General features: G+C 39.0%; 1 protein-coding gene across 1 annotated transcript in view; it reads right to left on the bottom strand.

Annotated features, from left to right (window-relative positions):
* Positions 1 to 26,986, bottom strand: part of CNTNAP2 (contactin associated protein 2) — a 2,351,919-nt gene that overhangs the window by 25,354 nt on the left and 2,299,579 nt on the right. Inside the window, exon 22 of the mRNA XM_058297514.2 lies at positions 8,674 to 8,913. Coding sequence (XP_058153497.1) covers positions 8,674 to 8,913 — 240 coding nt within the window. The remainder of the gene's footprint in view (positions 1 to 8,673; positions 8,914 to 26,986) is intronic.

The raw sequence follows: 26,986 nt of genomic DNA, 5'->3' as shown, positions 1-26,986 counted from the left end.
AAAAGAAGATTTATGGAGTACAAAAATATTATTTGCTTATAACATAATAATATACCCAGATACCCCATGAGAATCAACAGAAAATCTACTATAAACAGTAAGATAATTAAATAAGGTGGCAGATGCAAAACCTTATAGTTGTCTTATAAACAAATAACTTGTTAAAATACACAATAGAAGAAAATATCCTATTTATGATAAATAAAAACAGAATAGGAAAAACCTAGAAAATAATGGAATTATCTTCATATAAATTTTGCATAATGTTGAGGAAAGATAGAATAAGCGCTGTTGTTAGAAAAACTTATTTTGCATAGAGATGTCATCCCTTGACTAATTTAGACATAAAATTCAATCTCAAATTCCAGACAATACAAGAAGAGGATTGGAAATCTTAATTCACATGGGAAAAATGTTCACAGATATAAAGGAAAATTCAGAAAAAAAGAGTAAAAGGGAAATTAGCCCTAGCAGATATTAAATGATTTATAAGAGCTCAGTAATTACTGGAGCTTGCTACTATCTCATGAAAAAAAAGAACACTGTAACAGACCACAGACTCAAAAAGGCAAGTTAGAATATCATAAAAGTAGTATTTGAAGTCAGTAGGGGAAAAGATGGTGCTGTAACTGACTGGCTGTTTGGAAAAAAAAAAAGTTGCCTTCCTACCTTTCTCTTTCCACCAAAATAAATTTGAAGTGGAGTCAATATATCTTATAAATAAAACAAAAGAATTGGGGAAAAACCCAGAATCATTTAAAAAAATAATTTCTGAATGGAAAAGTCCTTTTTAGGTAAGACACAAAAACTCAAGAGCAATAAATATGATACATTTATCCATGTAAAAATTAGAAATTCCTAAACAGCAAACATTATTAATTCAAAATATAGAGACAAATGGAGAAACATTCAAACATGTATTAAAATGTTAATTTACTTAATATACAAAAAATTCTTATCAATTAGTAAATGACCAAGAAACCAATAGAAAATTGTGAAAAGAATATAAATGGGCATTTCATGGGAAAATAAATACAAATGATACAAGCATATGTAAAGACACTTATTATCACTCATGATTAGTGAAATACAAATTAAAATGACCACAAAATCATTTTTCAAATATATAACAAAGTTTAAAATAATATAATGCACTGGGTTGGTGAGGGTATGGAGACAAAAACACTCATATATTGTTAGGACTGTCATTTGGTGCCATGTCATGAGAAAGCAATTTCTCATAGCTATCGGAATTAAAAACGCACACAGAACTATTCATTATGGACACATTGATTGTACAGACAAAAGATGGGAAACAAATGATCATTAGATTAAAAAAAACCTGCAACTCTAATATTATATTGATTTGAGCTATATAAATATGGTGTTTTTTGCAGAAAAGCAGGATTTGGATCATTGGCAGAAAAATGCACATTAGCAAATGGGGGATGATTTTTCTTTGCACTTGAATAAATGTGTACTGTATTGGTCACTGAACAGGGAAAAAAGACAAGATAAAAAGATTAAGTATAAGTGATTAAATGCATTAATCATACAATTTTAGCATAAGGATGAGAAAAGGGATCTGCTCAGAAATAATTAAGATGCAATTATAAAAGATGGAGAGATTATTTTAAGTGCTTGCAGGTGGTAAAAAAAAACAACTACCAGCTTGTAATTATGAAGGAAACTGAAGAGATATATGCAGTTTTTAAATGTTCATCATATCCATAACTTTTTTTTTTTGCACATGAAGATATAAAATATTTTATTTTCAGATAGTGGAGAAGAAAATTGGAATACAGACAAGAAATCAACTCATTAAAAATCATAGCAATACAGTTAAGGGTGCCTTTGGAATCCAACTAACTATTTCAGACTGTGAAGTGTCTGTGACAAGTGGAAGCATTAGTTCTCAGATAGTTTACGGTAGCTGAGCAGACTGCCAGAACCTAACTGGGGAAATGGAGTTGTTACATCCAATGAGCCCAAGATGAGCCCAAGAACCATGTTCTATCTAGTTGTCAATTTCCTTGGGAGGAGATTCCTTCTTATAGGCTGGTTGGTTTTTCAACCCCTCTGATTTGAGTGAATTCGTTGGACAAGCTTTAGTGTGAATCCTTAACCCTGGATTCCTGATAATTTCTGACCTTGGATCTGGGGCAAGGGGAGAATTGGGTGGTATTAACCACCTTCCATCCCACTTGATGCTTCTTGATTTTTTCCATGTCCCTCCCTCTTTCTTCTCAGAGGGGCTGTGAGAATTCTGGTGAAGGGACCTTCGGTATGAGATGCAGGTTATCTTTAGGGCAGGGAGCCTGATAATTCAAGGTTTCCATGGATACCATGAATTCAACTGCCAGCAACTTCCAGAAGCTGATTTTCCTGGGGGGGAGGGTAATGTACTTGTAAATTAATGGAGGTATGTACCAAATCACATACTATGCAACCTGTGCTGAGAATATTACCTGAATGTACCAGAAGTCCTGTGAAATAGTAACTGGTCATAATTTTTATAACTTAGAAATTTCCTCAGGAAATAAAATCTTGCATCTTCAATTGCCTTATCAATTTTAATGATAATTTGTAAAAGACCCTAGGATGTGGCCTTTGGTCTGAGGTATTCTGTATTCAGTACCATGAATGTGACATTAAAAAAATGCACCCATAAGGCTTAACATGAATGCCTTGTGAAACAGCTTGGTGAACAGTTTGAAGTTGTTTCTCAGTGCAGAAATTTATGGTATCAGATATTTAGATTTATTTTCCTCGTGTTTGTTTTGTTTTTAACTTTTAAAGAATGTGTATTGCCATCTGTAGTTGTCTTCCTGCTGGCAAATCCTTTCCATTCCAGGGAAATAAGAGTCTCTGTATTTGACAAAAAGGAAAACCAGAGCCCATATTGAGAGGTGAATCACAGCAACTGCGTGGTGCTCTGTGCAACCTTTAAATAAACCAGAACTCAGGGCTAGGTGTTGGTTTTTCTATCTTGTTCTAAAAATATTCTTAAAGACCAAAATGATATGGTTTGGAAACAGGTTTTACCTATTATCACAAGGGGGAAAATAGGTAGAAAAAAAAGATTGACAATGTTTCTAATAAAGCAGAAATGGTTTGATCAAAACAACTTAAATTATGATTTGGAGAGATTTGGTTTATCATATCCCCCCTCCAAAAATGCATTTTTATAGTTCTTTGATAAGTCCTTGTGTTTGAGATAATTTCTCACACTGCCCAGTTTTTTTCCAAACTCCAATCATGTGGAAACCACCTTCATGATTTTTCCCATAGCTGTATGGCAGAAATACCTATAGATTTATTTTCATTCAATTGTCTCAATTTCTTATTTAAATAAATGCAATGAAAAAACTTTGCCACTGCTGAATGTCTGTTGCCTGTCAGGGTTCCAATCAGAAACTTGCTCTCTCGTTAAAAGGTGAATAGCAATGGTGTGAGGAAGGTCTTAGAGACACGCTAGAACCAAACAGAAACTTTCTCTTAAAAAAAAAAAAAATCAGAATGGAAATAAAAATGAAAAGAAAGTAACTTTTTAATGTTATTTAATGCTGTGTCCAATCAGAGCCACCAAATTCCACCGTTCCAGGAGCCATGGGCTACATTATAAATAGCATCCCATGAAGTTGTCCAGTGCACAGCCTGGCCAGCTACACATGTCGCTCACTTTGGAAAATACTGTCATACCCAAAAGGCATTGGTGAGTAATGAGCAGCCCAGTCAATAGTATTACAGGAGAGAGAAAGGATCTTTGCACATTAAGCTAGCATATGTGGGAATATATTTCCTGTTTTTTTGATATCATGTGCCTAAGACATGAAGAAATGAAAAAAGAAGCAGAAAGATCACAAGATGTAAGGGTAGATGTCCTGAATTCTAATTTTTATGCTGATCCAGGGTTGCTACAAAACAAATATCCTTATTGGAGTATTAAGTGCCAGAGTGGGTTGAACTGTGTTTTCCCAAAAAGATATGCCAAGTCCTAACCCCCAGTTCTGCAAATGTGTCCTTATTTGGAAAAAGGGTCTTTGCAAACATAGTAAGGTATGGATCTTGAGATGAAGTCATCCTGGATGAAGGTGAGCCCTAAATCCAATGACAGGTGTCCTTCAAAGAGACAGAAATGAGAAGACACAGACCCAGAGAAGAAAGCCATGTGAAGACGGAGGCAACGATTGCACTGGTGCAGCTACAAGGCAAGCAATGCCAAGGACTGCTGGCTGCCAGCACAAGCTGGGAGGGAGGCAGGGAATGGATTCACCCTCGCGGCCTCCAAAAGGAACCACCTCAGCTGACACTTTGATTTTGGACTTCTAGCTTCCAAAAGTGGGAGAGAATACATTTCTGGTGTGGTAAGTCAACCAGTTTGTGGTAATTTGTTTCTGGCAACTCTAGGGTACTAATGCAAGTTGGAAGATTCTCTTTAACACTAAGATCCTAAGATGCCATGTTCTTGGCAGCATGTGGTGTGCTTTAGTTTTAGAAATGCACACACTTTTAGAGCAGGTATTTCTTTACTGATATCCTTTCAAATTAAGTTTGCAGACAATGCAAAAAATTTTTTTTGAATAATTTTGCATCTTCTCCAAAGAGGCTCCTTCCTGGGATGAAGTACCCTCCATGATGATGCACTTTCACTGGAGCCACAGAGCCTGATGCCATAGTGCAGGTTTACTGTTTGTTTCAAATCTGTTCTTCCAGTTACAGGATGGGCGGATCAACTCAAGTTTAGGAAAACTCTGCTTGTCTCATCTGGGTGAGCTTCTTTATTAAATGGTCAGGAGTCCCATCCTTTTGCAAGCCTGTTGCTACATACTTTTGGTGATTGCACATGAAGGCTTTGTTACTTGTCATAAAAATTTTTTTGGTATTATGTGGGTATTTAAGTTTCTTTTCTTTTTGGTAACTTTCCTTCACTGGGCTTACCAAGGGGGCTGTTAGTAAACTTCTTATTTATTTGAAGGGCACAAAATGGAATTATCTGAGGAGTTTTTAAGAAATATGGATGCCTGGTCCCACCCCAGAGATTGGATTTAATTGGTGAAGCCTGGCTCTGGCAATTTTTTTTTTTTTAAAGAAACTTTGATCGCATAAATGTTATATAAAAAATATAGGAGAGTCCCATGTACCCCACTCCCTACTCCTCTCACACTTTCCCACAATAACAACCTTCACTAATGTGGTACATTTGTTACAGTTGATTAACACATATTGAAGCATTGTCACTGTGGATTATAGTTTACACTCTGTCCTGTGCAAATTTTGTAAGTTATGACAAAATATAATGGCCTGTATCCATTATTGCAATGTCATGCAAGACAATTCCAATGTCCCAAAAATGCCCCCACATTACACCTATTTTTCCCTCTCCCTCCCCTCAGAACTCCTGGTGGCCACTGCCTCCACATCAATGATAAAAGTTCTTTCTGGGGATTCTTAAAAAACACCCCAGTGCATTCTAAAGTGCCCCTGAGACTGAGAACACTCAATCAGTGATTTTCAACTTTAATATGCATATATATATATATTTTTTTAAGATTTATTTCTCTCCCCTCCCCCCCACCCCTGTTGTCTGTTCTCTGTGTTCATTTGCTGCATCTTGTTTCTTTGTCCGCTTCTGTCGTTGTCAGCCGCACGGGAATCTGTGTTTCTTTTTGTTGCGTCATCTTGCTGCGTCAGCTCTCCGTGTATGCAATGCCATTCCTGGGCAGGCTGCACTTTCCTTCGCGCTGGGCGGCTCTCCTTACGGGGCACACTCCTTGCGTGTGGGGCTCCCCTACGCAGGGGACACCCCTGCATGGCAGGGCACTCCTTGCGCGCATCAGCACTGTGCATGGGCCAGCTCCACACCGGTCAAGGAGGCCTGGGGTTTGAACCGCAGACCTCCCATGTGGTAGACGGACGCCCTAACCACTGGGCCAAGTCCAATTCCTTAATATGCATATTAAAACCACCTGGGGATTGGTGAAACTGTAGCTGTTGACTCAGTAAGTCTTGGGCAGGGCCTGAGATTCTGCATTTTAACAAGCTTCCAGGTGATGCTGGTGGAGAGCCACACTTCAGGTAGGGAGGTACCAGATGAAATGATCACATGTTTTCTGGGTAAGCCAAGAATAATTAACTCTCACTTTATTCTCTTCCTGTTCTATACGTACACAGGCTCAAGAAGCTCACGTTATTAAAGCTAGAAACAGGATTTTTTTTTTTTAATGCGTTGTCTTTTCTGAATACCTGATAATGAGGATTCTTATTCTATTCAAACATAAAAACTATCTGGAAAAAAAAAAACAATCCTCAAATCAGAATTCAGAATCAGAATCCAAATTCAGAATCAGAATTCAATCCAGAACTTAGGATCACAAAATTCAGAGTGCAATTGCTGAGCCACTAGAGGTTGCCCTTAAGTGAACTAACTTCATGTCTACATCTGTTTGCTCCCTCACCCCAATTTTGTGTTCTCTCTCATGTCCCCATCTACTAAAAAGAATAATCAAATCGTGTTATCTGAACAAGGCTTCTGCCTCATAGTTTATAAGCCATTTTCTAGTCTTTTAATATAATTTGTGAGCAGATACACATTTCTTTATAAGCATTTCTACAATTTTGGAAATGTTTAATGAACAATATAGGAAATGGTTGACATTGGGCAAGAACCCTCTACCCATGTGCAAGTAGAAATTTTTATGCAAGTGGACCTGACATTATATAGTACAGGCCTACAGTAAGATCCGGGTTATAGAGTTTGGATTTGAACATTGAATAGTAATAGAAATGATCCCCTTTATATATGCATTTTCATGATGTCAGTCAAAAGAATGACACTTGCATAAAGCATGATTTTTAAAAAATGAATGAAACTCTTTGGTTCTTAAGATCATATTTCACAGACCTGAAAAAACAAATAATTTGCTAATGTAGTTATAATGAATATAAACTAATATCGGCCCAGAGTAGTAGCTAGATGCTTTTGAAACTAGTTTCTTGGCAGCTGACTTAGACCACACCTGCTCATTGCTTCACTCAGTCAGGACCTTAGCAGCATAAAAACCTGTGCATTTCAAAGATCTCTCATTGTCTTGATCCAATCTGGTATTTGGAGGAATTTATCCAAGAAATCTCTGTTCCTTTGTGGCTTTGACACATCTCTTCTTATCTCATATTTTCACTCCGACATCTCTTCTTTCAGCATTAGGAATGTTTCTTTTGTTCAAACCAGCCCATGAGGAAAAACCACCCTGCTATGTAATCCTAACAACATTCATAAAATGGCAATTCTTTGTAAGTGTCCTTGGCACACAGTGTCCCTCATCATGTTATAGGAATCCATGTGTGAGGAACAAAGAGGACTGTTTAGTCTATAAATTGGCTATTCTGAAAACGGGGCAATTTTGGCTTTGTAAGCTTCACAGTGCAAATTCTGGCAAGGAATCACAATGACTAGAGCTGTACTAAAGCTGATAAATACCATGTACAGGGCTGGAATATGATTAAAACTATCAAATGCACACTAATTATATGAACTGTTACAAAATAGAAGTTTCTGGAGGGGGGTAGGTGTTGTTGGAAGCCTTTATTGGATATTCATGCATCATAGCAAATTGTGTCTTCTATTTTAACCAGATTTATGATTCATATTATTGTGGCTATGCTTTTTTAAGTGCTTGGTATAAGCCAATGACTGTGCTAAGTGCTTCAGATGCATTATCTCACATAGAATTCTATGCGTTAGGTCTATCTTTTAGAAATGGAGAAACTGAGGAATGAACTTATGAAACCTGCTCAAGTTTAATCAGATAGTTAGATGCAATGATGCTACAGAAATCCAGGCCTCCCTGCCATGTGGCCTCCCACCTGTGCTCTTCCTGTCTTTAGCATCATCAACATCACACACTGTTTTGGAGATGAATGAATGTTAGATTTGGAGATCACTTAGAGATCAAGCCCCATTTTCTCATGTTAGGTGTGAAAAAGCAGAGGCTCAGAAAGTTTATATGGGGTTGTCCAAGGTCAATTTAGGTAGAGCTATGAGTAGACTCCCAGGTTCGTAAAATGCAGTCTAATGCGCTTTCAATGTCCATGTTATATGGACATTGAATTGTCACTCAATTATGTCTGCAGCCACCAGCTATATTTTTTCATTATGGCCCTGTTCTTGCAAATTACATGTCTTATTTGCAGAATATCACTTGCAGAAGTGGAACTAAATCCACTGATTTTTGTATGCTTAAATGTGCCTCTTAAAAATCTGGAAGCCAATGGTATGATTCATGTAAATATAAATATAGGGTTGGAGATGAATCTTGGTTTTACTTTAGATGAATCTTTTCTTCTGATATTAAACCTAAACTATGTGGCTGCAAGTCATTGAAAGTAATGAGGCAAAAGTGAGAAAGTGATTTGCTCAAATCATCAGAGAAACGTGCCAAATAATTTCACTGAAATGAAGTCAATAATTCCTATATTCTTTACCTTTGACTTATCTACTTCTGGCACTGAGCAAGGAACAATAGCTGTAACTTTTGAGTGCCCAGCACATGGTAAGAACTCCTGTGTGCATATGCTTGCTGTCTTTTTTTAATCCTCCAACTGCATTGCCCCATTTTATAGTTGAGGCTTAAAGAAATAAAGCAGTTTGCCTATGATTGCTTTAGACTGTACCTGAGTCCAGGTGGTCTAAGTGCCAGGGGTCCGTGGCGGCCGACATGGGGGGGATGGTGAGCGGGGAGGCCCCGCAGTTGGACTCCACGAGCTCGCCCTGGATGTGAACGTGAGTGGAGGCGTTGGTTTGCCTCAGGGCAGCCTTGAGCGGGGCGATCTGGTTGAACTGTACCCTGGAGAGGCACCCGGTGAATCCTGGGGTGTTGTATTTGTGGATCTCTTGGTCAATCTTCCCTGTTTCTAAAAGAGAAAGAGAAAATATAGTGAATTGGATACAATTATTATATTACAGCCAAAATGCATACTTGCCTTTTAGTGTTTGTCTAAATCTTACTCTTAAGTTTCAGTTTAAGGTGCTATATTTTTTTCCGATGAAATATAAATGGCCTGGGGACCTGCCTTGAAAAGAAACTTCTGTTATTAGAGAATATCTTACGACGAGAAGACTATATTTGTTAAAACAAAATCCATTCATAATTACTTTCCAGATACTTGGGTTTCTTGCTGAAATCAACACAGCCTTCTCGGTTCTGATGGACTTTCCTCCTCGTTTCTGAGGCTTCCTTGACCCTCTAGATATATTACACGCTGCTCTCGCTCAGCCCTATTGCTAAACTGTGGTTCTGCCATGTACCTCTTCCTTATTTTTTCTTTTTTTAAAATAATGAGTTCTGAAGAAGAGGAAAAGAGTTCCCATAGCCTATAATTGGGCATTTGCCTTTCTTCAGAATCCAAACTTCTTGGAATTTTGAGGTTTACAGAATCCCTCTTAGTATCTGATGGAAGTTTTCCAAGTCAGGAAGCTTTCCCAAGTCAATCACAAACATACACATACTTTTAGGAATCACTACCTCCTCCTAACCTGTAAACAAACAGTCAGGGTGAATCCCAGTAAAGGCATTTCAGCTACACTGTTTCAAGGAATATAACCACACAGGGTTTACCAGCTAAATCAGTAAATGTCGTTTTAACCTTCTGCCCCAAGTTTTGTATTTTATTTTTTATTTATTTCTCTCCCCTTCCCTGCCCTCTGCCCCAGTTGTCTATTTTCTGTGTCCATTTGCTACGTGTTCTTGTTTTTTTTGGTCTGATTCTGTTGTTGTCAGTGGTAGGGGAATCTGTGTTTCTTTTTGTTGCATCATCTTGTGTCAGCTCTCTGCATGTGTGGCACCATTTCTGGGCAGGCTGCACTTTCTTTCTCGCTGGGCGGCTCTCCTTACGGGGTGCACTCCTTGCGCGTGGGGCTCCCCTATGCGGGGGACACCCCTGCGTGGCAGGGCACTCCTTGCGCGCATCAGTGCTGTGCATGGGCCAGCTCCACATGGGTCAAGGAGGCCCGGAGTTTGAATCGCAGACCTCCCATGTGGTAGATGGACACCCTATCCACTGGGCCAAGTTTGCTTCCCTGCCCCAAGTTTTAAAAGCTCAGTAGTAGAAGTAAACATGGGAGGAGTCCTAGGAGTTGTTCACCTCAGTTCTTATGTGTGGTTCCTGGATCAGCAGCATGGGCATCACCTGGGAGCTTGTTAGGAATGCAAATTCTGGGGCCCCAGACCAGACCTACTGACTCTGAAACTCTGGGGTGGGGGCTGGCAATTTATTTTAACAAGCTCCCCAGGTGATTCGAGGCCCACTAAGGTTTGAGAACCACCAGTAAAGACAAACAGCGATTGTGCAGCGCTGCAAACACTGGTGATGGGCAAATGGCAGTTCAGGGAGGAGCATGCCATTTGCTTTCTGGACAAAGAGATTTTGTTAACATGATGATTATCTTACAAATACAAGGAAAAGGATGTGAGATTCTTCCACTTCCACTTGGACTGTGAAAATAAGAAGCTGATTTCCAGAGCAGGGGATGTTAGCCTTTTGGGGAATACAAGTGAAGCAGTTTTATAGAAAAATTGACTCCCCATTAATTAAATCATCACATTAAAGATCAGTTTAATGACTAATCTGTAATAGCTCCATACGAATTCTGATTAAAAGAAGAGCAGTCACAATGGAGGAAGATGAAGAATGGCAATTCTGGGATTCAGACAGGGTCTCAGACACGTTCATAAAGAAATTTGAATTAATGATTCTCCATATTTTTTTCCTGCAGCGAATCTGTAACTTTGAGCCAAATTATGTTCTAATTAATATGAGGAAGGAGAACACATCTGCCGCCCTGTACAAAAATCAGCAGCCAGGTTGTGTTCTGAGGATTCCCTTGCTGACCGTACCTTTCACTGTTACTTGCTTTCGGGCAGCTGCCACTGGCTGACAATGATTGTTTTTTTCTCCTAGTCTAAGGTCAGAATTCATTGTTCTAGGCCCATCAACTTGCCTTCCATGCAAATGATTTGGGTACTTGGTTTCCAACCCCTTCCTCTAGCAGTCTGCTTTCTGTTGAAACCTCCTCAGGAGAAGACTTCAGGGACTCTTCGGTTCCAGGGTGGGCAGGAAGACCTCAGCTCCTCGGCTTTCCTGAATTCCTGCCTGGCTCCATCCGTGGTGGAGCCACCTGAACAAATGGTTGCTTCATAGTAGCAAACTACATGGAAATTACAAATAACTAGCTTTAGCAGCTGTCTTCTCTCCCATAAAAGGAGAGTTGTTTTTGTCCTCTCCAACTTTGGGGTAGGGCTCTTGTAAGCAGGAAGAATTCTGGGACTGGCAGCTGCTGCCATCTGGTGGGAATTCGATTCACTTCCATCCCAATAAATTCAATGCCAATCAATTCAAATCATCACATGTATTGACTGCCTAAGCAGTCACAATCATTTATTGAACCCTTACAATGTGCTGTTTTACACAAATTACCTCATTTAATTTTCAGAACAGCCCTATGGAGAAGTGTCATTATCCCCATTTAACATATGAGGCAACTGAGACTTGTGCTTACAGTCTCTCAGCTAGTAAGTAATGCCAGAGCCTCTTAACCACTATGATTTACTGAGTTGAGAAACAAACCATGTGTTTGGTAAATCATCAAGGTCTATGGTAAACCAGGGAAGTAATTTTGTGAGAGGTTCTGGAGAATGCTTTAGGAAAAGTAACACCAGAACTAGGCTTTTTTTTTTTAACTAAAAATTTAAAAAAAAAAAGAAAAAGATAATTAGATTACATAAATGTTACATAAAAAATATAGGGGATTCCCATATATCCTGCTCCCTACCCCTTGCACATTTTCCCACAGTAACAACATCCTTCATTAGTGTGATATACTTGTTAGAATTGATGAACACATTTTAGAGCATTGCCATTAAGCATGGATTATAGTTTACACTGTAGTTTACACTCTCCTGCACATTTTGTAATATATGGCAAGATATATAATGGCCTGTATCTGTCACTGCAGTGTCATTCAGGACAATTCCCAAGTCCCCAAAATGCCCCCATATAACACCTGTTTTTCCCTCTCCCTTCCCTCAGAACCTCCAGTGGCCACTGCCTCCACATGCCTCTATGATATAAGTTCTTTCATTGCTAGAATCACAATAACTCTATAGTAGAAGACCAGTAAGTTCATGTTCCTCCCCCAATCCTAAGGATTCTGGGATGGTGATGCCCATTCCACCTCTAATTGAGAGGGGGCTTAGATCCCATGGGCAGATGGATGAGACTACCTTGTTTACAGTTGCAGACTCTCGAGTCCTTGGGATGGTTATTGACCACCATTGTCTCCAGAACTAGGTTTTGAGGGTGAAAAGAGAAGAACTCCAGGTTGAGGTCTTGGGGTTTGTTATGTTCAGGGCACTGTCAGGGTATAATGGGATGAGAGAGAAAGGCCAAATTGGGAAGGGCGTTGAATGTCAAGGTAAGGTATTTGTATTTCAGCAGGAACTCAGAGATGTTTAAATTGCAGGGTATAGCCAAGGGAAGTATTTTGGAAAGATAGTTCTAGTGGCTGCATGGCAATCACTTTGGGTGAGGCTGTCATTTGGCCTGCAGCCCTGGGCTAGGACAAGGATTCTTCTCTGTGCCACTGCGCTGAGGCAGGGTGATGTCCTGTACCTGGAATAAAGTACCTTGCTCTTTGCCAGCATCCCCTTTTATTAATACTTGCATACCCTGTGCTAAAACCCTGCTATATCATCTACAATGCATTAGTTCTGGTTTTGTTTCCTCTGATAGAGACTTGGATAGAAAACTTCTGAATTGAGCTTAATTTCATATCCTTCCTCAGGCAAATTTTGTAAGTTTAAGGAAGATGGGCTTCCTCCTCGTAGCTCCAAAATGAACAATTTCACAGCTCTGCCTGGCTGAGGATTTCCAGATTAACCTGGGGTGCCTACTCCTAGAGCCTTTATGCTTCCCTGGGGAGGGTTAACAGGACAGGTGCCAGCCAGATGGCGGGAAGGAAGCCTCAGGAGGTGGATCTGTTGGTGGATCAGGGAGCCCAGGAATGGTAGGAAGGAGATGGGTCTTGGGCCCAGGTCGGGAGGGCTGTGAGCATTGGTAGAAATGGGCAGAAAACTGGGGCTGGACTCTTAAGGCTTGGCTCTGAATGGAGGAAATAAAATTTTTTGCATTTTTCCATTCTCTTAGTGGCTCTTTCACCACGCTCACTCTTTTCTTTAGCTTTTCCCCGTCTGTGTTTTCTCCCTAGTAGGGGAAATCCCCAGTGTTTCAATTATTGTTCCTTTCCAGGAAGGTGAATGAGTCACAAAAACAAGGATTGTGATGCCTGGAAAAGCAGAGCCCATTGTTCTAAAACAGGATAAAGGTATCTTACCCGACCCCTCCACATCTATCTGGAGATGTGCTTCTTGCCTAAAGACTCTGGGACCAATTCCCCTGGGAGCAGGGAGGAGGGCAGGATTGCAAAAGATGTTCTTCATCCTTCAGGTCCTGATGGGGCCAACTTTGGGTCACGTGATAATGATGTTAAAGCACTTCCTCTAAGGCGGGGTGGGGTGGGGTGGTGGTGGCGGGGTGGGGTGGGGGCTTGGGATTCTGCACATGTGTGAGACACTGTACTTAGTACTTTGCATGGAGAGTTTTGTTCAGTCTCCTAACCCTCTGAATTAGATAAGATTATCCCCATTTTATGGATGAAGAAGTTGAGGCTTAGAGAAGTTAAGGTTTATCCCACAAACATTTGCTTCATTTTCAATATAAAAAATATAGATGAGTCAAAGCTTTTGGGTTTGTCTCAATTTCTCCCTGAAAAATAGATTATATTACATTGCTTTTCATGTTCATTTGAGTTTTGGCATCTCTAGTCAGGAACTCTATAGAAATGGCATAGTGAGACTTAAAAAAAAAAATGGCTATTAAAGACTGCTTTAGGACCATGTTTCAGCCAACAAGATGGTTTTCAAAAATGCAGTGAACGGATGACAAAGCTTTGCCACCGTCACTTAAAGCACAAGCAAAATCTGTAAATGCTTGCCTGGAATAAAAATCCACATTACTTAAGAACATCTAACAAATGATAGTATAGCTCTCATTTTGTTCCATTTGAATTTATTACAAATAAATTATTTTAATGTGCAACATTGGTTGTCCAGTCTTACACTGAAATCAAATATAAAAGTATCTTTTACTATAAGAAACTGCTTTCTATGTGGAGATGTCTTGACCAAGGTATAATTTGAGAGAACGAAGGATGCAAATTTAAAAATGCAGTACAATTACTTCTTCGATTAAATTCTCAAATTGCAATTAGTACTTTACTGTCTTATATTCAGAGTGATAGGGGTTACAGAAAATAACCCACTTAAAATACTGACACAATTCCAGGAAAAAAAACCTTGAAATGAAATGCTGATGAAAGTACTTTTAAAGAGATGCAGCAATTATATTTGCAGTGCATTAGCGTGCTATTCTGTCTTTCTTATTCAGTTGCTGAATATCAAGTGATAGGAGGAGTGTTATGAGAAATGAAATGAGAAAAAAGGGTACCTGAGCAAGAAACACTAGGAGGATAAAGCTGGCTCCATTAACGACATAATTGTGCCAGATGCATCATGTCCATTTATAAGCACCTCTCCAGGGACTGTGCAAACATTTAGATGCCAACATCTCAAAGAGATTTCTTTCTTTCCTTTGAGACTATTTAAATTCATCTACGTATCTCTAATGCATATCCCATGGGATATATATTCGTCAGCTTTTTGTTGTTGTTATGTTTTACACCGTTTGAAGTTTCCTATCAATATTTCCTTTTTTAAAAAATGTGATATTAGGATATACGAAATATCACTGTAAAATTATTATTTTTTTACTTTCTGTGAAATAGAGCCAAATGATGAGAATTTGACTTAAGACTTTTAGTAACTATCTATTGTTCTGGGGACTGTGGAGATCACCCCTTTTCCCAGAATTGGTGAGGTAAATTGAGATGACAGACCCCAGGCTCAGCCCTAAAGGAATTTACCATTGGTTTGTATGGACTGTAGGTAAAACCAATGCCCTTCAGACCATTCCACTGTCTGGAATTAACTTTCCAGCTCTCTAGTCCTTCCCTCTGCTCTGAGGGTGGAATATGTACCATTGAGGGCACTAGAGGTGATTTTAGGAAAGGCAAAGAGTTGAGGGTGAAAAAGTAATTCCTTCTCAATTCTCTTCTAATACTTCAAAGAGGGAGTCTCGGTTTGGCTCGGCTCAGGGCCTGGCTGTCTTATCACCATACCAATATTTGAAAATTTCCCCTTTTAACAAAGAGGGAGCAGACCTCAGACCTGGAGGTTTCAGCATGCAACAGGATTGAGATTTGTTATGTTTTCCTACTCTGCATTTTTATCATTACTTGTTGTTACGGCAAGTGATGCTGGTTTTTCATTTTATGGTAGTAATACAAAATTTCCTTTAAATATACATTTATTTAAGGAAAAAACTAAGTAAATGGCAAAAACTGAGAAATTCTTTGGAGAACATTGATGTAGAAGGCCTAAACCACTCAATGTTCCTCCAAGCCCCCATGCTGGCCTTAAGAGCCTCTGTTCCTTTCATATGGAATTCCAGCCTCCTCCCTCTCTTCAAATTTAGCACTTGTGATTACAAATCACTTCCAAACATCAGAGACCCTCTGTGCTTCCACTGTCCTTCACAAGGAGAGCTCAAGGTTCTACTTGGGACCCTAACTCCCTGACTAGATGTGTTCCCCTCCCCTTCAGATGGGTCAGGCACCTTAATTGGTGCTTCACTTTTATTTATATATTATCAATATTTAATTACTTTGCTTATTCCCTCTACTAGATTTGAAGTTCCTTGCGAGCAAAGACTGTGCATTACTTATATATATTACTTATATCTGTGTTCCCAATGTTAGATATGTTGTATCTAACATAGTGCCTTATACAAAGTAACCAGCCAGTGACTGAGTGCAGGAATGGATATAAACATCCGTACACTGAACAGTTCGTCACTCAGTTTGGTTATGTGCGATGGGACTTAGTGGGATTTTAGGCAGAGCCACAATTTACTGTGAGCCAAAGTTTATCTCATGGAGTAATAGTATGGCCGTTTGGACTATATACTCCAGAAAAACATATTAAATATGGGTGTGAACCCATTGTAAGTAGGACCTTTTATTTTATTTTTTTTGAGGTACCAGCCTGGGATTGAACTCGGGACCTTGTAAGCGGGAAGCTGGCGCCCAACCACTGAGCCACATCAGCTCCCCTGAGTTGGCTTTTCATTTGTTTGCTTGTTGGTTGTTCTGTTTTTAGGAGGCACTGGAAACCAAACCCAGGACCTCCTATGTGGGAAGCAGGTGTTCAACTGCTTGAGCCACATCTGCTCCCAAGTAGGACAATTTGATGAGGTTACCTCGGTTAAGGTGTGGCCCATCTCAGTCAGGATGGGTTTTAATCCTAATACTAGAGTCTTTTATAAGAATGAAATTCATACGGGAGAGAGAAAGCTAGGGGAAGCAAGAAGCTGAGGGGCAACAGAACCTGGAAGAGAAGGGAGCAAGCAGGGGAGGCTGCCATGTGAATTGCTGTGTGAGAGAGCAGCCGAGGACCAAGGATCCCAGGCAGCCAGCCCCAGAATGCCAGGCTGCGAAAAGAAAGCATTGCCTTGATGGTGCCTTGATTTGGACTTCTAACCTCAAAACCATGTGTCAAACATTCCCATTGTTTAAGCTAACCTACCACATGGTATTTGCTTTAGCAATGAGGAAACAAATACCTATGAAACTTGGTCTTGAAAGAAGGTGGCAAAGTAGGAGATTTAGGTTCTAACATCATTATTTATCATTCCCAGAAGTGCTATAATCTGGAAATCTGTCCATCTCATTGAAAATGAATTTATCTTGGAAAATATTGCTGTCCTTAAAGTGATACCTATCTATTAAGGCTGAATGTCCATTGCTATATAAACCCTCCACAGGAATGTGGAGCAATGGATATGGGGCATCTAATGGAATAAGTAGGTTCGAAATCACTGCATGGGTGAAGTTTTTAATAATTCTGAGAATCAGATGGCATTTGATTGGATAGTAGTCACCTGATGGACATTTGAAAACATGGCCAGAGTGTTGCTATGCTGCAGCTATCCTAAATTGTGGCATCAGAGTGTTAGGACTGGGAAACTGATTCTCAACTGAAGGAATTAGCTGAAGGTTTATTAATTGGGTTGGATAAAATTTTTCCTTTCTATTTCCATTGGTCACAGTTGTACAGATGGGGGCCTGGATGGCAGTGGAATAGATAATAACAAAATAACAAAAAGGATCCAAGAGCACCAATCTTAAAAAAAACAAACATATAAACCCTATGCCATAATTTTAACATGACCAAATGATAAACATTGGGCAGGACACTGAAATGTTGGGATCTAGGTTTAATGTCAACTCCCATCATTTATAGACTAAATTTTTTATTAAAGATGTTTTGCTGACTAGTTGTCATTCAAAAGATGAATAACTAGAATTACAGCCATATACATAATTGATGTGTATGATTATGTATGACTATATTTTATGAATCCCTTAGTAAAGACACTAATGAAATTTTTTGTGTTTATCATGTGCTTTTCTCTCTTTCAAAGGAAGGCGGGACTAAAATATGCAGGTGTAATTCAAACAGCTCTTGACCTATGACATGTACTAACTCAATTATGAAAAGGCAGTCTGCTTGGGAGAAGCAGAATATTTTTTTACTCTCAACACTTCCTTTCCGACATTTTAGCTTATAAATCTTTTCCTAAGGTTTGGTAAAACAAAATGTGTACTTTTTTTTTTTAAGAAACAACCACAAAAAAGAAATGTCTTAATGCCTTCCACACAGTTTTGCAAAAAGATAAAATATTCCCTTTTTATTTTTATAAATTTATCACAAGACCTAAGGTTTTTGGGGGCACTAGATAGGTTGAAACTGTCATTCCCATCCCCCAAATCTACTCTGAAAACAGCAAACCTAGTACAACCGCTGATATAGTTGTGATTACAAAGTATCAAAAACATTTACAAATGGGAAGATACCTTCCCTCATGTTTTCAAAACGCTAGACACTTGGCATCATGCAGAACACACATCTGAAGGAAGATATTCTGTTTTTTACTCGAATGTTTGACGTTGTCAGACGTGTAAGACAGAAACCCCAGAAGGTGCTGGTGCCCCTTTTCTGCAGCCTCAAGTGCCTTGTTACCGTGAGAGATTTTTCAGGAATAAGAATAACAGCCTCTACTGAAAGTAACAAGACCTTCCAGAAAAATGGATGTACCTGTCAGTCAAACCACAAACAGGTGGCTGATGTGATTTACTTCATTAGAAATTGTGGATCTGATTTTACCTCTTAAAATCTTAGCAAATGTAAGCTATGTAACCTAGCTGTTTCCTACTGGAAAAGAGTATATACCAGTGTGTGGCCTGAGGTTCCCAGGAGCTGGAAATGATAGATCTGCTTCTTACTCATTGGATTTTATTCAGCCTTTTGTTTGTTGTATCTTAACTTGTTAGTAGCAGAAGGAGAATATAAATTACCAAACTGAAATGTAGTATAGAAAAATAATTTCTTTACGTGTATGTTCTCCATCTGTTAACACTTTTTTTCGGTAGGCTCTGGAAAGCCATATTAAACTGCAGCCAACAACAGAAGACTGTCGTGAGTTTCAGCTTTGCATCCCCCTCTTCCCTGCCCCCCAATCCTCTCCAAGCCACTGAAAGGCATTCCAGTCAAGACAGGCAGAGGGTCATTTGAAGCTAATTTCCTGGAGAACAAGGGAATTGGGGGCAACAGAGGAAAGGAGGAGAGAAGGGTGCTGAGCTCACACATTTCACAAGCAGCACAGGGAAGAGTAAGTGAGGAAAAAAAGTGTTCACAAATTTTTGTATTTCTAGATGTCAAATGGAATGACTCAGTAATATAAAAAGTGGTTTCTCTCCTTTGTTCTCACTTGCATTGTAATTCCTACCCCAGGAGGCCTCGAAAGCTATCTTACCCTAGAGAAAAAAATCCTTTGAGGACTAAGACTGCATGAAAGCGGATACATTAAAGCATTATGAAATCGACAGTGAGGTAGGGATTGAAAGCCACGGTTCTCCCAGGGTGATTAGACCTGTCAAGCGCTCACAAAAAGAGAGTGGGACAAGTGTTATTAGAAAGTGTGTTGGGTGGGTCCCTTCATTTGCTCTCCATGTTACATAATTAACAAGGAAAATTTCAAATCTTGAGACCCTGACATACGAAATAATGTTCAGCAGACAAAGCCTAAGTGCTTGAGGCTTGAATGGATTGTCACATAAATTTGAACATCACTTTTGTAAGCACGCTTGGATGCTACAAAGGAATGCAGTCCTGACATACACTACTAGGCCTTTGGATATACAAATATGTTTCTCCCCCCAACATCTTCTTCTCTGCTGTTATCTCTAAAATTAATTTATTTTCAGGGAGTTTATAGCCTACTACATTTAGGAAGCACAGACAGAGTCTACCTAAATTTCAGCAAAGCGTGTTATTAAGTTTCTCATGTCATTTTTATAGTTTAGACGGAGATATGTGGGCTCAGGGACAGTATTAGGATTTTAATAGTATGTTCCTAATGGGGTGACTATTTGGTGGAATTTGATCAAGGGGTGGAAATTGGCTTCAAGAGAGAAATTCAATGGAATCATTCCAGGCCTACATTTCAGTATTTGATGGATTTGGGAACATCAGTGGCGCCTGATCAATGTGTCATATGGTATGTAGTGTAAAGGGGTGGCTATGCATTAGATGCCAGGCTCATGAGTCAAAGGGACTGAGGTTGAAATGAAAAGTTTAGCAGAAAGAAATATCTAATTTTTACAGCATGTAAATGCCTCCCCCCAAATAAAAGTAGGGTATTTGTTAATTATAAGTGATTTAGTTAAGAGTTTGAGATGTGATTGAGTTAAGAAAAAGACTGAGTCCAGATCCCAATCTAGAGAGCCAGTTTCTGAGACTGTTCCCCCTGTGCTTGACATTAGAATGACTCTAGAGGTGTTTAGTTCAGGACACTTTGAACAAGCTAGCAATAATAAAGTTGCGTGTGTACAGAGGACAGCCACCAAGGCTTGAAACTTGTCATATGAAACATTGCTCAAGGAACTGCAAATATTTTGCTTAGAGAGAGAAAACTCAGGAAGTACGTGGTCTCTGCCATTGGAAAGGCTGTCACGAGACAGAGTTTAGACTTCTTATGGTGGCATTAATCTAAGGATGGACAACTGGAATGTGAGTCCAGAAGGCAGATATGAGATCATATCAGCCAGGCTGTGTGAGAGCAGAGATGAAGGGTTGGGGGAGTGCAAAGGTATAATGTGGATGTTGAATTGAGTGCCCTGGCTATTATTCCAGCTGGTGGAGGTGATGATGGGAAACTGGAGTGGGGAGACTTACAAACGAGAAGGCATATCAGTAGTGCTGAAATCACAGTGTGTGGCATACAATGAGGGAGATTTCCTGGTTTTACCCTGTTTGTCAGACTCAGGACTTTCTCTAATTAAAGCACCACAAAAAAACCTCTGAGGTGGATTTAAGGATCTTTGTTATATTGAGGAGGTCTAGCTGAGGTTGCTCAACTAGAAGGTGGGGCAGGGATTCAAATCCTGTGCTCTGTCCCTGTGTGGGACAGACCGTGTCCCACAACCGTGTGGAGGGGTCTGCCATGCAGGGTCAGGCTTCAGTACCCGGGGTGGGGGGGAGGGTAGGGGGGAACCCAGAGCACCCGTGTTGGGGACCAGCCACTGTCATGCTAGGTCACCAAAGTTGGAGGCTCCAGAAGCTTTTTGGGGAACCAAAGAGCTTGGAAATGGGCCTTTTTATGTTCCTCTGCTTCAGCCTAGAACCGAGATTTCTAATAGGGCTAAAATGGGCACTCAGCAGGATGGGACAGGCAGGAGGTGGGAGGAGGGCAGGTTGATCATTATGATTATATCTTTTCCCTTCAGAGTTCATTATTTCTACAATCATATCATTTTTCATCAATTTTTATTTGAACTGTGGGTTTCCCAATGGGATTTCAGAGACAGTCTGGCAAATATTTCTCTTTGCATTTAAAACAAACGTTTTTCACAGACTGCTAAGCCCCCTAAATAGGAGGGTATAAAGGGAAGAAACATTTTAATAACCTTCATTTAAAATTAGATTCTGGATATTCTGATGATGTGTCTGCAAACTGGCTAAAGCCTTTAAAAGGACTTTTCAAAAGTTGGAAGACACATCTAAACACATAGGCTGATCTGTACCCACTATGTTCTCTTGGCAATTCTCACCCCTTTCTACTATTTCTGAAACATGAGTGTATTCTCATAGTGAATGTAACAATATTAAAAATAAAAAAGAACAGCAATATTTCTCCCAAACTCATTGCCTAATTTTTGGCAAATTTTCTTCTAGTTTCCTTTAGGTCTTGGCCTAAATTGAATACTTAATAATGATAATGGCTAAACATTCACTGAGTTATTACCGTGTGTTAAATATATGCCCAGCATTTTAAATACAGCATCATTACTTCTCACAGCAACTCGTTAAACACAGGTACAAGTTTTGATCCATTATGACTAACTTAAGTTAAATAACTTGCCCAGAATCATCACATCGCTAGAAAGTGCCAGCATATGAATCTAGGAAATTTGACTCCAAAACATACCCTCTTAACCATTTTTCCACCAGTTAGGATATCATCCAGCTGCTTGTAGACATGAAGACTAAGCGGCTTTCAGTAGATCAGATCAGAGTTAGCGTCTGGGAAGTCAGGAGCTTCTTACAGCTCCACAGAGCTCCCCCTACATTTGCAGTTAATACCCAATTCCTAACTCAGTCACTCATTCCCTTTCAGATAATTCACTGTAAAAGAGAATCAATCCGTTTGTGAATTAATTATTCCTTGCAGAGCTAGTCTGACATATATTCAAAGTATAAAAGACAAGGAAGAACAAAGCTAACCCGAGCAAGGCAACCGAACCGGCAGCCACCTCCATTTTCCTACATCAAGTGAATTCTCTGACGGGTGGGGGTTAGAGGCCCTGTTGATTTTCATTTTACTTGAACAAAAGGCAAGGGGCTCTTTCTGAAACGCTTGCTTTGGGACCTACATCTTCAGTCCCCACTGTTGTAGCTGCATGCTTATTTTCCCAGCTGGGCACATCCTCTAGTCCTGTTATTATCTGCACTCTCCTAGCTGCCTGAACATGTCGACAGCTCTTCCATCTCCACCTTAGAAGGTGCAAATTAAAGTGGCTGCAGCACCCTGAAGAAAATGAATTTTCTCAGCACTGGTAGTCATTTTCTCTGGGTATCATGCTGTGTGCTTTGTTTCAGAGCGTTATCAGAGCTTAAACTATTTTATGGGATGATTGCATTAATCTCCCTTCTAAAATATGTTATTGTGAATCCTAGACATCCTTGGAAAATGTATCTACCTGCAAAAGATGTCTTTCTGGATAACTGAGGATTTAATTCTTTTGGCATGAGTACAGTTCATTGTTTTTAACTGAATATCAGTCTAGAATGCTTTCTTAGACAAAGGATAGCGAACATTAGGGACACAGTATAACTTTTATGGGCCCCGGGCAATTTTGCTGCTGTAGGCTCCTTCCTCCATAGGCAAATAGTAAAAATTATATTTTATGATTGTATTGATGTGAAGATGAATATATTAATATTATATATTTAAGCCTCTTCTCTGACCTAAAAGTTCATTTTTTTCCTTTTGATATTAAAATAAATTAAAACATTTTTGTGGGTCGCTAAAAGTATCGTGGCCCTAGCACTGTGCTTATGATACCTAATGCCCTGACAAAGATGTCTGATGGCTTTTCTTGGTGGCTTAGGGTCTTGACTGTGAACACTGCTTTATCATGCTATGCAGACAAGTGGAGAAATAACCCTGGCTTTTGTATTTTTGAAAAAGGGACTGCAGGAACCCTTTTTGGTTATTTGCCTCTAACTTATAAACGTGGAATAAAAACTGTGCTACTACCCACTAGAATGACTGTTATTAAACAACAACAACAACAACGGAAAATAACAAATGTTTGTGAGGATGCAGAGAAATAGGAATCTTAATACATTGTTGGTGAAAATGTAAAATGGTACAATCACTGGGATAAAGTTTTGTGGTTCCTCACAAAGTTAAACATAGAACTATCATACGACCTGACCCGACAATCCCACTTTTAGGATTATACCCCAAAGAATTGAAAGCAGGGACTTGGATAGATATTCGTACATCAATGTTCACAGCAGCATTATTTACAATAGCCAAAAGGTGGAAGCAACCTAAATGACCATTAGCAGATGAATGGATAAACAAAATGTGGTGTGTATATATATAAAATTGAATATTAGCCTTAAAAAGGAATGTAGTTCTGATACATGCTATGACATGGATGAACCTTGAAGACATCATGTTGAGTGAAATAAGTCAGACACAAAAGGACAGATATTGTGTGATTTCATTTCTATGAAATAGTTGGAATATGTAAATTCATAGGAACAGAAAGTAGAGTATAGGTTAGGGAATTGGGGAAAGAGTTGTTAATGTATCATGGGTGTAGTGTATCATGGATGTAGGGTTTTTGTTTGGGTTGATGGGAAAGTTCTGATAATGGATGGTGGAAAGGATAGTGCAACACTGTGAATGTGAATGATCGCATTCAATTATCATTCATGAATTACCATGAGTGAAGAGGTCAAGGTGGGAAAACTTATGTTGTATGTTTCCACAACTTAAAAAGAGAGAGAGACTAAAGAGACAATGACAAACACTATACATAATCCTTATCTATATCTACTAACAGAGGGTAAAAGAGACAAAAGGACATTATTGTAATTTATGAAAAAATTGGAATGTAGACTGAAAGCTTTATATCAGTGTTAAATTTCTTAAACTTTAAAACTTAATTAAGGTGGTCACATAAGTGAATAGTCTTGTCCTTAGGAAATGTACATGGAAATATTAAACGTTCAAGGAGCATGATATATACAACCTACTCTCAAATGTTTAGAAAATAAATAGAAAGATAGATGGATAGATAGGTAGAAAGAATGATACAGCAAATGTGGTAAAACAAAAGTTGGTGGATCTGGGTATCTGGGTGGGGGTATGTTAGAGAGTTCTTTGTAAAGGGTTTGTATTACTTTAGCAAATATTTTGTAAGTTTGAATATATTTTAAAATAAGCAAAATAAAAAATAATTAGAAATTATTTCAAAATTAAAAAGCAACAACAAAAAATTGCTACTAAACTTTATAACATGGCTGCTTTTCTAAGAGTAATTAGAAGTCACAAGCCACTTGATGTTCTCTTGGTTCTGAAAATCACCTTCATTTTTGCTACCAGTATCCTTTAATTTATGAACAGTTTAAAAAGTAAAATAGCCATCTTCTTCAGAAGATTACTTTTCTCTAGCCAAGGTACTATTTACCATTTATACAAGTTCTCAGTGGTTGATCTTAAGAGAAACTCAATGGAAAAATTGTACATTTAATTTTATAGAAAGATTGAAATAAAAGTCTTACACAGATCAACATTCTCACCAAATCATCATTCATTCATCCATACAACAAGGATTTATCGAATAGCTACTATAGGCTAGGTGTTGGGGATTCAGTATTGAAAAAGACACAATTCCCATATTCAAGGACTGTATAATTTATTGTAATATAATATTGCATATTCTCACAATATGCTAGACTAATTCAACTAATATTTGTTGAATCAATGAATGACTGATTGAATGAATAAATGAAAGATGACAGTGCTACTTCTTTAGGGTGAGCTCAAAAACCAGTTTAGCAATAAACAAAACATCATTCCTTTCCTGAGAGAAGCCTAGTGTCTAGAAGTTTCTATTTCATTAAGAAAATTAACATAGAGGAAAGGGAGCGAGGGGGAGAAGATAACTATTTTAGACAGGCTGATCAGGGAGTCCACTGTGCTGAAGTTACATTTGAATTCTAAATAAACTGAAGAAGCTGTGTATTTATTGATGGGGAAAGCATTCCAGGAAGAAGAAACTATAAATATATGGGTCCTGGCTTTCCTTACTGGTTGAAATTCAGGGGCTGGAGTGAGGGTGGATTCCAGAGCAAGGTGGTTTGTCCCTTGCTTCCCCACATATAGACTGGTCAACTCTCATGCTCCTTTACGAAGCCCTGCATTTTAGTTTGGCATGTGAGCAATAAGGACTCTTACTGGGAAGGCAGCCTTAGCTGTCTGATGGGTACACCTGAGGTAGCACTGCTGGTTCCCTGCAGCCTGGCAGAGGCTTAGCGTTGGGGTGTGGGCAATTTAAGACGAGAGAAATGGCTGAGACTAAGTCCTTTAGTTACCAACAATAGCAAGACATCCCCAAAGCCTTTTAGGACACTGCATCTCAGCAAACAGAGTGTGGCAATCAGCCAGCCCAGCCACCAGAACAAAGTCCCATAAAGGGTGACTCCCTGGTCCCTTGCACATTCTGGAGAGGAGAGGGAGAAGCAGGGAGAGATTAAGCAGTTATCCCCAAAAGACTAAGTTTACCTAAGAGAAACACTTTTCAGGGAGCAGATGTGGCTCAAGCAGTTGAGTGCCTGCATTCCACATGGGAGGTGCCTCCTAAAAACAAAAACAAACAACAAGCCAACAAATGAAAAAACAATTCAGGAGAGCCACTGTCCCTCAGTGGTTGAGTACCAGCTTCCTAGTTACAAGGTCCTGGGTTAAACCCCAGCCCCTGTACCTCAAAATAAATAAATAAAGTAAATATTTGTTGAATGAATAAATAGATAAATGTTTTTAAAAAACACTTTTCAAATTAGGTATTTAGTTAACTTTAAGTGCAAAGTTAAATCATCCCCCCCTCCAATGTCAACCAAGAACACTGAAATGGATTCTTCATAAAAGATGAAACCTCTTACAAAAATTTTTTTTAAAAAAGACAACTACATCCATCATTTTGCTCATTTGAAGTTAGTTCATAAATTTTTAAGCCCTTCTTTTAAAAACCAGTGAAAGTGATTTTTCTCCCTGAATATTGGAAGAGGTAAAAGCACTCTGGTCTTTTTCAGGGGTTACTTCTGTGAGTTTTGTACTCCTACTTATTTAACTATTATGCTCTAATGTATTCCTGTAGGTTGGTGAGGGTTGAATCTCTAAACTCTTGCTTTGGAGAAGTATTAATTTCTCTTATTGCTTTGTAGCATAAGAATTCTGTATTCTCCTTTTTTTCCTCCTCTCATTGCTTCCGACTTTTCTCTATATCTTAAAAAGAGTTTGCTTACTCAGAATGTTTAATTGGAGTTGTATGACCTTGGCCTTGATGAAATCTGGAACCCATGTGTTTACCTATGCACAGAATGCTGAGAAGTATTACTTGTTATATTATTATTCATATTTCAGTGTTCTATTGTATTGTAGTTTATCTTATGCTTTAAACTAAAAGGAGCTACAGAAATAGAGGTGACCATTTCTACAGACCCCCTCACTAGACGATTTTATTGAATTTTTCACATCTGGAAAGAAGTTCTCAATGAAGGATCAGACTACAAATTGTTGAAGGTGATGATGGATCCAAAGGTATTGTGTCTGCACCTGAATATCCTAAACCAACAATCAAGAAGATTCCTTACACATCCCAGGACAGTGGAAAACATTTTCTCTGCAGGTACTTTAGATAGTGGAATTCAAGAACTCTCCTCTCTTGACTCTGCTCGCTGCTGAAATTTTTATGGCAGAAGTGACACACCTTGAAATATCCTTGAGAGTTTAATAAATTGAAACTGTCCTAATGAATGAGTTTTCTGAATAACCTTCCAAAAGAAAAGACAAACTTTCCTCAAAGGAAACTTTCAGAGGGTTAATTAAGTATTCCATCTTGCTATCAATTGAACCACTAACATCGTCAATTTCTGAATTCTGAAAATGACCCAGA

This window comes from Dasypus novemcinctus, chromosome 5, assembly GCF_030445035.2.
Source record: "Dasypus novemcinctus isolate mDasNov1 chromosome 5, mDasNov1.1.hap2, whole genome shotgun sequence".
NCBI lineage: Eukaryota > Metazoa > Chordata > Mammalia > Cingulata > Dasypodidae > Dasypus > Dasypus novemcinctus.
The sequence above is the reverse complement of the archived record's forward strand: the minus strand, read 5'-3'. Positions and strand labels throughout refer to the sequence as shown.